Source organism: Calidris pugnax, unplaced genomic scaffold (assembly GCF_001431845.1).
Source record: "Calidris pugnax isolate Ruff unplaced genomic scaffold, ASM143184v1 scaffold167, whole genome shotgun sequence".
In the NCBI taxonomy this organism is placed as follows: Eukaryota; Metazoa; Chordata; class Aves; order Charadriiformes; family Scolopacidae; genus Calidris; species Calidris pugnax.
The window spans coordinates 542,753-557,082 of NW_015091045.1; the positions used below are offsets into that span (position 1 = coordinate 542,753).

At 41.4% G+C, this 14,330-nt stretch overlaps 1 protein-coding gene across 2 annotated transcripts in view; it reads right to left on the minus strand.

Moving 5' to 3' along the window:
• MAP3K3 (mitogen-activated protein kinase kinase kinase 3) overlaps nt 1-12,794 on the minus strand; it is a 32,581-nt gene extending 19,787 nt beyond the window's left edge. For both annotated transcript variants that reach the window (XM_014956549.1, XM_014956548.1), the window contains exons 1-6: nt 12,678-12,794; nt 12,243-12,332; nt 8,593-8,633; nt 4,564-4,663; nt 3,569-3,682; nt 105-225 (exon numbers count right to left, since the gene is read on the minus strand). In XM_014956549.1, the coding sequence (XP_014812035.1) occupies nt 105-225; nt 3,569-3,682; nt 4,564-4,663; nt 8,593-8,633; nt 12,243-12,332; nt 12,678-12,773 (562 nt within the window). In that variant the 5' untranslated portion in view covers nt 12,774-12,794. The remainder of the gene's footprint in view (nt 1-104; nt 226-3,568; nt 3,683-4,563; nt 4,664-8,592; nt 8,634-12,242; nt 12,333-12,677) is intronic.
• Between the last annotated feature and the right edge of the window lie 1,536 nt (nt 12,795-14,330).

The window sequence follows — 14,330 nt, forward strand, 5'->3', positions numbered from 1 at the left end:
CCTTTCAATTTCTCGTGGCTTTCATAAAGCTGTACCATAAACACTAGTGCCCTAAAAACGCATTTCACATAGCAAAGACAGGCAGAAGTGGCAGAAATACTCACTGACAGACAGATGCCTACTTCTGGGTTCTGGCTGCTGGTAGGGTACGTTCACATCCCCCACAGATTGGGAAGTTTTAATCCTGACTTGTTTGGGCAGTCCAGAATGGGGTGAAGAACTGGTCTGTTGGGTAAAATGAAAAAAAAATAATAAATAAATAAAATGAGGCTAAGGAGCTCAAGCAGTTTGGCTGTACTTTCAAAAATATCACTATGTTTAGCAGCAAGAGAAACAGTAGTAGCTGAAAAACAGTTCTAAAGCCTGAAATCTTATTAACTTCACAGAACACAAACAATTAAAGGCAGCAAGAGAGCAAGCTTCATAGTTACTGCGTAAAATAGGAGTCGAACAACTAGAGCCCACTGCCCTCCAGCCTCAAGGGAATGCAGGATTCCCAAGTCTCAATGTTCATCTTCCATTAGCAGCTGCCCATGAAACCACCAGGAAGGGGCTCATACCAGGGACCAGACCATGGAAGAACCTACGACTTCTATCAGCCTCCTTGGCCAGCAGAGGTAAATTACAGATCTTCTACTCCTTCAGAAGCAGTCAGACAGCAGCCTGACTCCTCACAATTTTTAAAATAGTGAAGTGACAATTCAGACAGTCTCAGTCGAAATAAATTCCAGAGAGCACAAAGAGTTTGGAGATGCCAAGATGAATGCTGCTCGTGTTGCTTTTATTCACCCTTCCCTGAACGTACATAGACATAATCGAAAAAGATCATTTTTCCACAGTGTCATCTTCTCATTCAGATCAGGAAGAGGAATGAAAGGAGACACAGAGGATTTCTCCATTTGTTGAGAACGATGGAAGGGGTAACTCCAGCTGGTTTTGTAGGAAGAGGAACTGCAGGATGGTTTTGCAATTTAGGGCAATAGGATGCTGCCTGAGAGAACTGGTCCCTCCTTGGAAATATTTAGCTTCAGGCAGCCAACACCTCTGTGCTCTCTCCATGGATGATACAGGGAATGTGGTCTCTTAACAGGCCACTAACCATCTGAGGATGGTGCATTAAGGTCTGAACACACAAATACTGTGAACTGCCAACCTCTCCCAAGCAAAGGAGACCCTACGCATGTCAAAGAAGGGGCTCAATATACAGGGACACTTCCAATTTCAATCTTCTTGTCCCAAAGTACCTGCTTTTACAAGAGGAAATAATATTCTCTTCCTCTTGGGTGTTACAGAATTTAACTAATGTTAACGTACTGTATTGAGATGAACAGAACCAAAGATACCCCAAGGAAATTAATTCTGATTTCTGAAAATTATATGACTGGCAAATAAAGTGTGAGGCCACACAATCAAAAAAGTGAAATATCGAATAGTTGCTTTTAATAAGCATTTTCCCCTGCACAGAGTAAGGAGGGAGCCTGATTTAAACTACATAAACTCGACCATGAATAGATTCATGGGAGCTGAATAAAGGCTGCAGAGGTCCCACCGTTTACGTTGACAGTCTGGCTTTAGAACTCTAGATGTTCAACTTCACCACTTCTTCCCATTAGTTTCTAAACAGAAAGAAAGGACTGACAACACAAGTGAGTTGCTTGATAAAAGAAAGCACAAATGAGCCACAGAAAGAGGCACAAGAAAATTAATATAATTAACATAAATGCTATTCACAAACACAGGCTCTCAGTGCTAGTCATACAGCTACTGCTGTAAAGTTAATTTGTTTTATATACGTATTTGTGCCAAAGTCACGGCATTACCTTTCCATCCCCAGAAAAAGAAAAGAGCACAACCAAAACAAAATCTGCATCCTGTACTTCAGGAAAAATAATGCTTCCCGCTCCCTCAGTGGGATGAGATCATGCAGCCAAGAAACCTCCTTCAGCCTTGTGGGCTTTGGCTTTATCACATGGAGGGCTCTCCTGTCAGGCAACTCAGAGCCGAAGAGGAAGTCGGAGGAGAGGGGGGAAACAGTGGCACTTACTGAAGACTTCGCTGTTTGTTTCTGCTTTGAGCAAAAGAGGAAAAAACAGCTAATAAAAGGACAACACCACAGTACTGGCTACTGGCTGGTGTAGGGTGAGATTTACTAGGTGTTTACAATAGGTGGCTTATGTAAAGTTTAGACGGTGTCATCTAACATCTGATTTGCGGCCCGAAGACACTGAAAATTAATAGAGGGCTGTAAAATAGGTTTGTTTGACTGTGTTCTACCAAAAGTTGAGGCCACCTTTTACAGTTTCCTGACAACGCAGAACAAAGTCTGACTACTCTAGGTCAGAGCAAAGGCCTTCTTGCCAAGTATTGTCTTCAGAGCAGCCAGAAGGAACGCTTGGGGAAAGGGCACAGGACAAGGAACAGCATCATCCCCTCCTACACCTTTCCAGCTTTTGGCATCCAGTCATTTGGGAAAAGGCCGTTAACACTCCTGAAGGTCTTTGTATTTCCATTAACATAGAGTATCAAATTCAACAATAGTAAGAAGTACATGTAAGTTCCAAGAATTACAGGTGTGATTATTTCAAGAGTTTGAGCTCAGTCTGCAGAACTTGAACAGGGATGAACATTCAAGATCAACAAGCTACCACCAATAGGGCTTTCAAGACAAAACAGCTTTTTGTGTCACACTCTTCAAGAGAACTCAGTAAATTGCAAATAAAACATCTAAGCTATCAAGGTCTTTGGCTTGAAAAAGTTTATGACCTTAATTCTGACAAAAAGACACTGGTGGAGTAAACAAAGTTGTCCACTCACAGATCAGGAATAAGGGAAACTCCTGATTCTTTTTGCCCTTTTCAGGTTGCAGCTCAATTCACTGCCCAAAATGGGCAGCTTTGGGTGCTTGACTTCAAGACTTATCTCAAGTTATGATCTTTTCTGCTGAAAACTGCATTGACACTCACTGCCCCAGCCACCTGTGCTATAGGAGAGTGAACCAAGACACAATCAAATTCATCTCAGGTGCGAAAATGCCATTATTTAGCTAAAAGCAACTTAGTGTCTTACTAAGAGTAAGGCTGGATTCAGAGCAATAGGCTACAGAATTGAAAAATCATTGGGAGCTGTCCTCAGGCGTCTCACCCAGGAAAAAAGTGCTAATTGCTTGTCTTCAAGGACAACCTGTGCTTTCTTCAGGCAAGATAATCACAGGCTCTTTCAACACTCTGCCATTAATCAAAGGTAAAAAAATGTTCTCTGCGAACCGAACTCATTAAGTGTTTTCTGAATACAGTCATTGGGTGCTTGATATAAAATGGCCTTCATATTACAGCTTTAAAAGCTGCAATGTTTTAGTCCTTGAACAGCTGCTGAAGCCAGAAAAAAAAAAAAAAAGAAAAAAAAGACATATCTATAACTAAGCCAAAGCAAAGAGGATAAACATACGCATTCGTGTCTGTGAAGAGTAATTTTACTAATCCCTGTACTCTCAGATAAGGCAACCATCAAATTTCAGAGACTTAAGGGTAAAAACCATCATTTTCCTGCAGGGACAGAAATTGTTACCTACATGGTTTCTGTCCTGAGACAGCAACAATATTCTAAGGCTTTTCACATTAGAGCTTCGGTCTAAGAGATCTACTGCTTTATCCAGGTCATCTTGATTTTTCAAAGGAATAGAGAGCTGCAAAATAAAGAACAGGAGAAAAAAAAAAACATTAGAAAAGACAGAAAAATATAAGTCTAGTTCCACAATAAGTATTGAAAGAAACATTAGGAAAAAAAAATCAGAAGATAGGATTCTGATTGTTATTAGAAAAGGCAGAAAAAATAAGTCTAATTCCACAATAGGTATTGAAGCAAATGTTAGGAAAAAAAATCAGAAGATAGGATTCTGATTGTTCAATTATTCCACAAATTTTCCTTACAATACTGTTTTACTGTCCTTTTTTACAAGGTTTTCCTCCCACGCCATCAGAGAAATGGCTGCCCTTATGCAAATTTCTCCCAAGACACCATCCACAAAACCATTAATTGCTACCTGAGCTTGTTGTTTGCAAAGAACAAGTCAGACATGGGCCCCTGACTCCCTGATGAGAACATTGGCTCAGAATACTTACCAATCCAGACTTAACAAGCAAGTGAAAATTGGTTTCAGATAGTACAAAGTAGATTAAGACTTTGAAAGAGGGAATCAAAGAAGAATTTTAAATTTGGTAGCAAGATCCCATGGAATTATGTTCAGAGGCTCTCTGTTCTACAGTCCAGTCGTATCTTGAACAGTCAACAGTCATAATACTTGAAATACTTTTTCTTATTTCCCCAGGACAGTCTCCCAAAACCCACCAGTGAGCAAGGAAGCAAGATGCTGATGTTCACACAACACTGTGTGATGTTTTGTCACTATCAGCACGTTTTCCCTGGAGCAGAGAGACTGAGCTGTGGTCTGTATTAAAGGGAAGGACTGAAAATTAAACGTAAGGGTAGAGAATTTGGGATGGGAAGAGGAGGTGTCACTCAGAGAGAGCATTACTGGTTCTGAGCACTGGTAACGTGGCTCCGTACCTCGTTGTTCATGTAGTGGAGGTCCAGGGGCTGCCCAAAGGCTGTTTTCACTTTCTGTTGCACGTCTTCATAGCGCACGGGACGGACAAATGGGATAATTCTGGAACAAAAGAGAATCGCTGATTGATTTCAGAGACATACTTGACAACGCAATCAAATTAGATGCCTGAACCATCAAAAACACATTTGAATGTTCTCTTGTCATCCTCAAGTAGGTAGCGAACCTTTCTAATTTGAACTGATATTAAGTATTTTAGCAAGGAATTCTTCATCTCTCGTCCATTTCCAAATATTTTGTCAGAATGCAATGTTCAACTGAAGATTTCAAATAGAATTCCTTTGTCCCTGGATAGAAAAGTATCCTTTACTGAATAAATTTCTTTCACATTACAGGATACAAATCTCTTATGCACTTTGGCGTAAAGAATACTGCCTCGGGCACAAAACACAAACAAATACATTCAGTGAGAGTTGAATTAAAAGCTGCAGAAGGCCCAAAGAACAAAAAAGGATTTAGTTTAAGTTCTCCAGTTGCCATGCTCGCAACTCACTCCCTAAAAATTTCCAAAAGGCGTTCCAGTTGAAAGGTTTCAACAAGCATTCCCAGAGCAAAGTTAGTCCTGGCTCCTGCAGGAAGGCACCAGTGGGACACAAAGGAATCTGAAAACCCTCTCTCCCAAGAGTGGCCAGTGGCCTTAGCTCCACGTTAGCCCTCTGCGTGCCCAGCTCAAACATCCCCAAACACCCGAATCCCAGTAACTACAGGCTCTGCCATTATCCCTCAAATCCTGCACAACACAGCAGGGTTTTTTTCAAGAGCTGAAGGCAAATCCGACTGGAACCGGGCAACTGTTTGTCAATCTCAGCTTGCTTTATTTTAAAAAAACTGCCTTTTTTTTTTTTTTAATTACAGACACCTAATAGATATAGCACAGCTGACTTGCAATAATTCCAAATATTCCTGTAAGACAGATATCTAAGCAGAATATTCATGTCTCATAGTCTCATGCTTCCTCCCTTGTGTATTCTTCATACGTAACGCGTCTCTGGGCACCTTCATGGACTGACTGACACACGAAATATGCACAAATGTAAATTATTCTGATCCCTTTCCTTAGCCCAGACCTTCTGACACACTGATCTCCCACTTCCAGCCCTCAGCTGTCTCCTCACCAGCTGAATGGCAGGAGTTTTAGACTCTCAGACACAAGCAGCCTCAAGAAATCCAAAATGGCAACAGGCACAGCCGTCCCAGGGCCACCCTGCGCAATCCTGGGGCACACACATGCTCTTCAGAAAACGACAGTATACTTTTCCTTGTTGGGTTTTTATTACCGTTTTGCCTACCTTGGAATAGAAACTCTAATGCTTTAGGCAAAGTACTAACATGAAGCTCCAGCAAAGCATCGAAAACTGTTTATTTTGCTGGAATGTTCTTTTGTATGAAGATGCCAAATACTCAGAAAGTCGCTACCTCGACAGCTGTGGAAAAGGACAATTTTCACCCTCTTCAGAAGAGTCAGCGAGTAAAATATCTTGAGTCAAGACCTGGAGGACTCGAGTGTGAACTATACTTTCCAACCTGCTGTTCTAGCACACGAAGGACATCTCCTGCTCAGAAACCTGCTTTTCATCTCTCTCTGCAGCACAAGGCCCAGATGGTCGGTTCTTCCTGCCTTGGGGCTCCTGCAACCAGACTTCTCACCATCTGCTTCCACGGGCAACGAGACTACACTGCATTTCCACTACCAACAAGTTAAACTCACTGCTTGGGGCCACAGCCTTTGGCAAGCTCCGGGACTCCTTGGATATCTGCATCCCCCACCCCTGCAACTCAGAACAACTCTGCTTTGCCAGAGCTGAAATGCTACCAGAAAAATTTTGATTATCTACAGAAACTTCTTCTTGCTCACTGGGACAACTCTCTGAGCTCACCGAAACCCTCCGGGGAAGCTCACAAGACTTCGTGCTGAATCTGTGCTTTAGATAGAAGAGTTAGTTTCCAAAATGTCCATCCAGCTGCTCTGCCAGCACTCAGCATCCTTGCACGATAAGCAGCTTTTGTTTTAAATAGCTCTAGTGTTAGTTGGCTTCCTTAGCCCCTTCCCAGGAAGGGTTCATCTTGCTCCCAGACCTACAACGTTCAGCTATTTAGAAATAATTGTCCTTGTTAAAAAGCAGCCCACAATAACATTTTCTACATATTACTAAGAAACCCATCCATGAAATTATAGCACTCTGGCACCGTACAAACGTAATTTAGCTCTCAGTCGAGCCGAAGTCCCTTATAAAGGCTTCCATTCTACACTCAATGCATTAAAAAGCAGAGCTGTTCTCAGGTGCCACAAATTCTATTAGTTTAAAAAACTCTGCGCCCTCTTCTAACACAAAATCACGGACTGCAGGGTTTAAGGAGCCCATTCCTGCCTGACCACCTTAAATATTTGTGGTTAGATCTGGCAGCTCCTCTGAAACCAAGCACACACACTTACATTCTCGGTGCGAGCCTGCTGTCTGTAACTGCATACCACTTTGGGAATGGGGAATTCAGGCGAGCGTAACTGCATAATTAGACTAACACACAATCAACCTTTTCATTTTAATGCTCCTGCAGAAAAAAAAAAAAACCCAACCCTTTCTTCTCCCCTGAGCTCTGTGCCATCTTGAATGCCCCGGGGCAGAAGACGGGCAAGATGATAGGGCTGAGGTGACAAGATTTTGCTTTTGAGTTACCTTGTCCTACCACGGTATCACAAGCAATTGTGATATCTCACACATCACACGATGCCTGTGATACAGCAGAGTGCTGAGATCTGGCTGATAAAGGTGGCAGCAGATCCCAGCTACCATTACTTTTCTATTTTTCTCCTCAAGGCCCCAAAAGTCAGATTTTTTTTTAGTGACAGAATTCACCACGTATTACTTTGGGGAATGAAACAGTCTGATTTTTGAGGAAGTCTTTACAAATTATTCTCTGCTTTCCTAGCAAAGAGTGCCTCTGCTTTTCTGTTTTAACAAAAAACCCTTAATTTGACAGAGGAGGAAACCTGAGGAGGAGCTTAAGCAGCTCAGCCAGTAACCTTTGCTAGTAACAAGATATTGGTATCACTACATACAACTTGCTCTGTTGTACTATCAACACTAAATTCATATTTTATCATGAAACCATGAACTACTTCATGTTGAAAGTACTGTCTGGGATGGGAGAAACTAAAGGATTCCCATAGGATGTCTGTGAGGAGCAGCATATAAATTCGTGCTTACAATTCAATTAATTCCTTCAGAAAAAGGAAACTGGAACCTGCATCAAGATCCCTTTTTCTCTCCCTCAGTGAGGGCTCAAAAACAGCCTTTAAGAGGCTGCAAACAAGTTTGGAGCCTTTCTGTAGGTTCATGGAGCCACTCAACAGCTGCAGCAGCATCGAGAGTTCCTCTCAGTGAGATGGCTTTCTGAGACCTGCTTTGAAATGTTTAGCTAATTTTATCCATTGGAAACAATACTGCAAACACCAAAAACGCTGAGTTTTTGTAAAAGAAAGCATCTCAAAACTAAATATCAAAGGAAATAACAAGGAAACTTTTAGACCAATGAAAAAAAATCTTCCCTTGCTGTATCTGTTGCCCAGTCACAGCAGGACAGGGATAGCGACAGGTCATCAGGAAGTGAGAAACTAGAAAAGAATGACACTAATTTGACCAGTTTCATTTGATTTTAGTTAAATGAAACAAATAGTCTTATTTCAGATGTGTTCCTACCAGGTTGAATTTCTTTCAGGCTGGAGAGCTTGTTTAATATTGCTGCAACTCACTTACAAATAGATACTATCAAAACAAATCAAAGAAAAGTGTTATATGATACGCTGATTTTTAAAAATAACCAAGTTGTGTATGACCTGTTCCCTGTTGCCTTTACTGTGTGTTTTTCATTCAGCAACCAGGAAAGTGAAGCCAAGAAAACATTTAACCTAAATTACTGATGACTAAATTATTCTACTGAGCAAAGAACCAAAGCAGTGAAGACAGACTTACCGTCTTTCCCCGTTATATTCAAACTTTATCCTTACATCATTCTGCACAAGAAAGAACAAAAGGTTAGTTCACAATGAAACTCTGACATGCATAAAAACACAAAACCAGATCATATAATGATTTTAAGGCCCAAACACGAAGCAGGTAGATTTGTGATCACAGGAGGCATCAGCCCCTCAAAAGTCTAACCAGAACACAGGTCTGACGGCTTTCTCCACGGAAGCTGATACAGACTGTGGACAGAAAGTGAACCCAGCTCCATGAGGAATAGAGAAATTGAAAGGAGAAAGAGAAGGAAAGGGGTAAAAACTAAATTGCAATTTTTATTAACTGTCACTTAAACAGAGGATCCTGAGATATGCAATCATAGAACTGTCAAGGTTGGAAGGGACCTTGAAGATCATCGAGTCCAACCATCAACCTAACTCTGATAAAAACCATCACTAAACCATGGCTCTAAGCACTAGGTCAACCCCTCTTTTAAATCCCTCCAGGGATGGGGCCTCAACCAAGGCTTAAGAACCCTTTCAGTGTCAAAATTTTTCCTAATCTCCAATCTGAACCTCCCCTGGGGCAACTTGAGGCCATTTCCTCTTGTCCCATGGCCTGTTCCTTGGGAGAAGAGACCGACCCCCCCTGGCTACACCCTCCTTTCAGGGAGTTGGAGAGAGCGAGAAGGTCTCCCCTCAGCCTCCTTTTCTCCAGGCTGAATATACTTTAACTAAAAAGAACAATCCATCTTTAACACTGCATGGCAAAAATCTGAAATTGAATTGAAAAAACAATATTCTTCTGAACTGAAGCTCATTTTCTTTGTGCATTCTCAATGTCAGCATGCTTTCTTCTATAGCAAAAAAAAGAGAGAGATTCAGGGAATGTGCTAAATTTTCTTTGTGCATTCTTGATGTCAGCATGTTTTCTTCTATAGCAAAAAAAGAGAGAGATTCAGGGAATGTGCTATATTTTGATTCTTAAGGCACAGACTAAATCTTGCCTTTGCACCAACACAGCCCCTGAAACTCCAACTACGAAGTTCCAAGCAAGTTGACCTTGTGCCATCTTTTAAAGTGCCAAGGGGTCATCATCCCTATCAGCCAGATGGTTAAAAGCACTGACCATGTAACCTGTGTGTTTCCCTGCAAACTGCGAAGACGCCGCGTGGCACGGAAGAGTCAACACACTGAACTCTCAACTCCAGAGATCAAAGTTCAAATCCCAATTTAGGTCACAAAGATAAAAATAAAAGGGGAAAAAAATCTGCTCTGATAAGACTCCATCATTTCTGCTGCACAATTTATGCGATTGGAATAGATTAAGCCATCTGTGAAAGCCTTAAGACAATAGGCAATCATACATCTAGGAACTTCAAAAAAATGTGGCCAGGAAATGCTCTTTAGCTAGAGGAAGTATCTGGCAGGCCCAGTGGTCAAGAATGCAGTTCAAAGGGACCCGTGCAATCACTGTGAGCACACACTATTCCTGCAGCCAGACCCCAGGTACAGAACTGAGCCTGACAAATGAGCTCCCCAATTACAGCCACCGTCACCTGCAGGTGGGTCATTCCCACCCAAGCTCTTTTCTCAGGTGGGGGAAGAGAAGGAACTCACTCTAGAACGACACCAAAATGAAGCAAGTTCTACATAACTCCCTTAAAATGAGCAGTAGAGGAAAAAAGCAACAAGCAGCGTAGGAATAATCAATTATAACAGATGTCCACCAGCCAACTACTGCTGAAACAGTTGTTTCTTAGATATAATGGCTGGAGGAATGACCCCTTTATATTAGGATTTTCAGGGAAGTAAAGCCCTAGATTTTATTTTATTTTATTTTATTTTATTTTATTTTATTTTTTTAAATATTGCACTATTCTAAGTAGCCCAGTCTAAGGGAACTAAACATGATTAAACTGAATTGCTTGGATTAAATTGAATTAATGTAATTTTTCAGATTAAATTTCTAGCCTCAAGATGTGTTTTAGGTGATGAAACAGCTGAGTGACAAAACTCCCACTAGTTAAAATTAGACAACGCCAGAAGATCCTCAGAGTTCTTTGCAAACCTCCCTTCAACTCCCTGGTACCTGTGCAAACCAAGAGATCTTTCTCAATGGCACTGCAGCTTTTAAATGTGCAACTTGTAGCAATATGTAATTTGCAATAAAGGGAAGGGGGTGGGATTTGGCATCCATCTCCTGTCATTTTTCCAAAGGATCAGACACTGGCCATTTGTGTCTATTTTTCAGAGATCTAAGAAAAGCTACTCAAAGTGATCTTAGTGGCTACATTTCAGAGAGAACCCAGAGGAGTTAAATATCTAGTCTTGTTTCCTTTGAAAGCATGAACCTATCACCTACATAAACCACTTTTTGAAGCAACTGCCATCAAGTGTCCTGAGAGATGAGTGAGAAAGCAAATCCAAGTTTAGTACTTCAGCGCTCCAGGTCTGCGATGCAGCATCATAAATAACGATTGCAATTTCAATTTAAGACATCTCTTAATTTACGTTTCAAAGTGATTTGGAAAGCATTTTGTACTCCTCCGTCTGCGGATTTGTCCAGCACATTCGAGGAAATCCCAGATCCCAGCTGAACAAGTAGATTATGAGCAGACAAAGCATAAGGAAGAGACAGACATGAACTTTAAAGCCTGCTCTAAAAAGCTTAAGCCTGTAATAGGAATATAACCGAAAAGAGTTATTTTACTGATATAGGCCACTTCTGGTAACGTTAGTCTAACTGCCAGTAACTTGATTTAATTCTTTAATACAACAATGAACACACAATTCTTGACTGAAACTGTTGCTTTGCCATTGAAGTATTTCATTCAAATGACACGCAGCATATTCGGACAGAGCAATATTACTCTGTCCTTTCTTTCTACCAGAAAGTCAATGCAATAATTTTCTCTGCAAAAAAAAGAGTCTCTAGCAACATTGAACCAACCCAGAGAGACTTTCAAGTATTACAAAAAAAAGTTTCTAGCAACGTTGAACCAACCCAGAGAGACTTTCAAGTATTGACCCTGCCACTTATTAGCTTGGGAAAGGAATTTCTTTTGGAAAATGGACTTCTCATCCCCATACCCAAATCAGGGTTGGTTTCATTCCCCTCCTCATGAGACAGATGACAGGGGAACTCCAGACAATCCTCCCTGATAGGGACACTGCCTCCAATCAGACACCTGTAAATAACTGTTTCCTTTTTCACTGAAGCAAAGTTATTTCAGTTTCACTAAAGTTGGGCCTTTTAGACAATTCCCTCCACTCTTCTTGGATCAAATTCAGCTTCACCACCTTTTATTGGGGTCTCAATTCTGTATTCAGGTGCAGCCTGAATCACGTGAAGATGAGACCAACATTAGTTAATTATCCCACAGACACCTTTATGCAGCTTTAAACTGCAGCAGAAATGGAAATACTTGTTTCCTTTTCATCATTATGCCGCTCAGTTCCCTGCTTCCTTTTGAATTTAAAGTTTATTTCCCCTACAACGAAAAGCACATCATAGTGCTACATCATGACAGCATCAGCAAAGAAAAGCCTTCCTGGCCTCCCCCCTGCTGAAGTGAATTCTGTAAAGGTCACTGCACACCACCTGAAAACATGTTCCTAATATCTAATTGCCAATATTGAATGGGAAGCCAGTTTTCTTACCGGAATTTTTTTTTCTTCCACTGCAGAGGCACACTGGTTTGTTATTGCAGGGCTGCCCAAGACAGGTGGACTGCTGGCATTGTGTTTTTTCTTTAAAAATAATAAAAGTAAGTTTAAAAAAAAAATAGCAATATGATCCTGAAGCTAGAAAACCACTTGGTAAACCTTTTAGTGAATCTACACAGACCAAACCCCATCACAAACACATCTGGGAGGAAGGCAGAATGTTGCAAATTATCAAAAGTGTGCCCTCCCTAGCCCATAAAGGTTAAGTAAATAAAATAGTTAGCGAGCAAGAATAGGGAGCTAATCCACCTGGGATGCTTCAGCAGTGGGAAGCACGAGGCAGGAGGCAGGCAGCAGATCCACTGTCACCTCCTCTGTCCCTTCTGCCTCCAGGTAACCATGGCAAGTACTCAATAAATGGCCCATTACCTGTTTGTTGGAGTGAGCCGTGTCTTTATTCTTCATGGTATCATATCCAGGCAGCCTGTGCCGTCGGCCCATCTGGAGAGCTACCAGGTCCTTCATGATGGATTTCAAGGCCTCTTGTTCATCTGTGATGCACAAGAACTTCAGTAAGTTACCGGGGTATTAACCATAACACTTTGGCGCTTGTTTTCCCCTGGCTCATAGAAAGACAATCCTTTTTAGGATCTTTACAAATACACTGTAATTTCATTTAGTCAGAAAAAGCCCAGAGTCAACCTCACACCACGAAGTAGTAAACAGACAGATAAATTTTAAGTCACTTGTCCAACGTTACAAAAGGATCTGGCCATAGTAAAGTTCAGAATAAATATCCCTGGCCCCTGGTTCTGTTCAAATCGCTTCTCAACAAACAATACAACTTGGACAGATTTGCTAGATCATCATAGGTCATTTAGGAAGGGCAAACTGATGTGCTTCTGCCAAGGAAAACCCAGTAAGAATCTGTTCTTTCCAATTTTATATCCTGTTAACTTTGAATTCTTGCTTGTTAGCGGAACAAACCACGGCCAGCAGAAAGAAAAATGAAAAACTGGACAAAGAGTCATCTTAGAATCGCTCTGAATTCAAATCCACTTGCACTGATTTCCCCAACACATTCCTCTCTTCCCCCAAAACAAGCTGATGGAACAAAGTTCAAACCATTTAATGACACTTTGAGATCTACTGAATTGCCCAGCATTAAGAACTGTCTCCTGGCAGCGTAAAACGCAGCAGGTTCAATTCAAGACTTTTTGCAAATGCAAGGAAATAAAAAACACACGTTGAAATATTTCTTACACATACTACCTATTGAAAATTGCTTTCTGAGGCTAAGATTCTTAATGTAACAAATTTAACGTGTTCTGTTTTGAGGACAGAAGTGGTGTTTAGCAGAACTTGGCATGAAGTTCTAAAGGAAAAAAAAAAAAAAGACATAAAAGGAGGGAAATGCAGAGGAGCTGGGCTGTGATGGATACAGCATAAAACAAGGTGCCCAAGAGCTACTGAAAATAATCCTTTGCTTTTAAGGGCAACAATCCTAAATTCCTCGATATTGCAAAAGGGAAAAAAGTGACAAGGTGAAGTTTGAAAGGGGATAGCAAGAGCTGTGTGGCTCCTGGGTGCTGTGTCACCAACTGCCACCAACCACCAAAGCAGCATGAGATGCTGCCACTCAGCGACCTGCCGCTGGCACACTCACACCTCCTGACTGCTGGGCTGCTGCTTCACACAGCAACACTCCTTCCAGTTTTTAGGGATCACACGTTATTTCCTTGGCAAATAACATGTCCAGATCAATCCTTCCTAATACTAAGAGAAAGGCATGAAATTTGAAGCAGCGATGAGATCAGCTCTGAACATGCCCAGAAGAAGAATGTGCCCTTCTGAAGAGTCTGCTTGGATCTGACCACTGGCTTGGGATAAAAAGCTTTTTTCTTTTGACCATTAGAATTTTTGGAAGTGATGCAAACCAGTAAATGTGTAGGTGGGGTTATCACATCCCTGCTCTTACGACAGCAGATCAGGTGTGCAGCGCCTGATACGCTACAGTCCTCCTGTCTCCCCAAAGTCCTTACACACGTCACTGCGACGTGCCTGAACAGCAATTAGAATTTT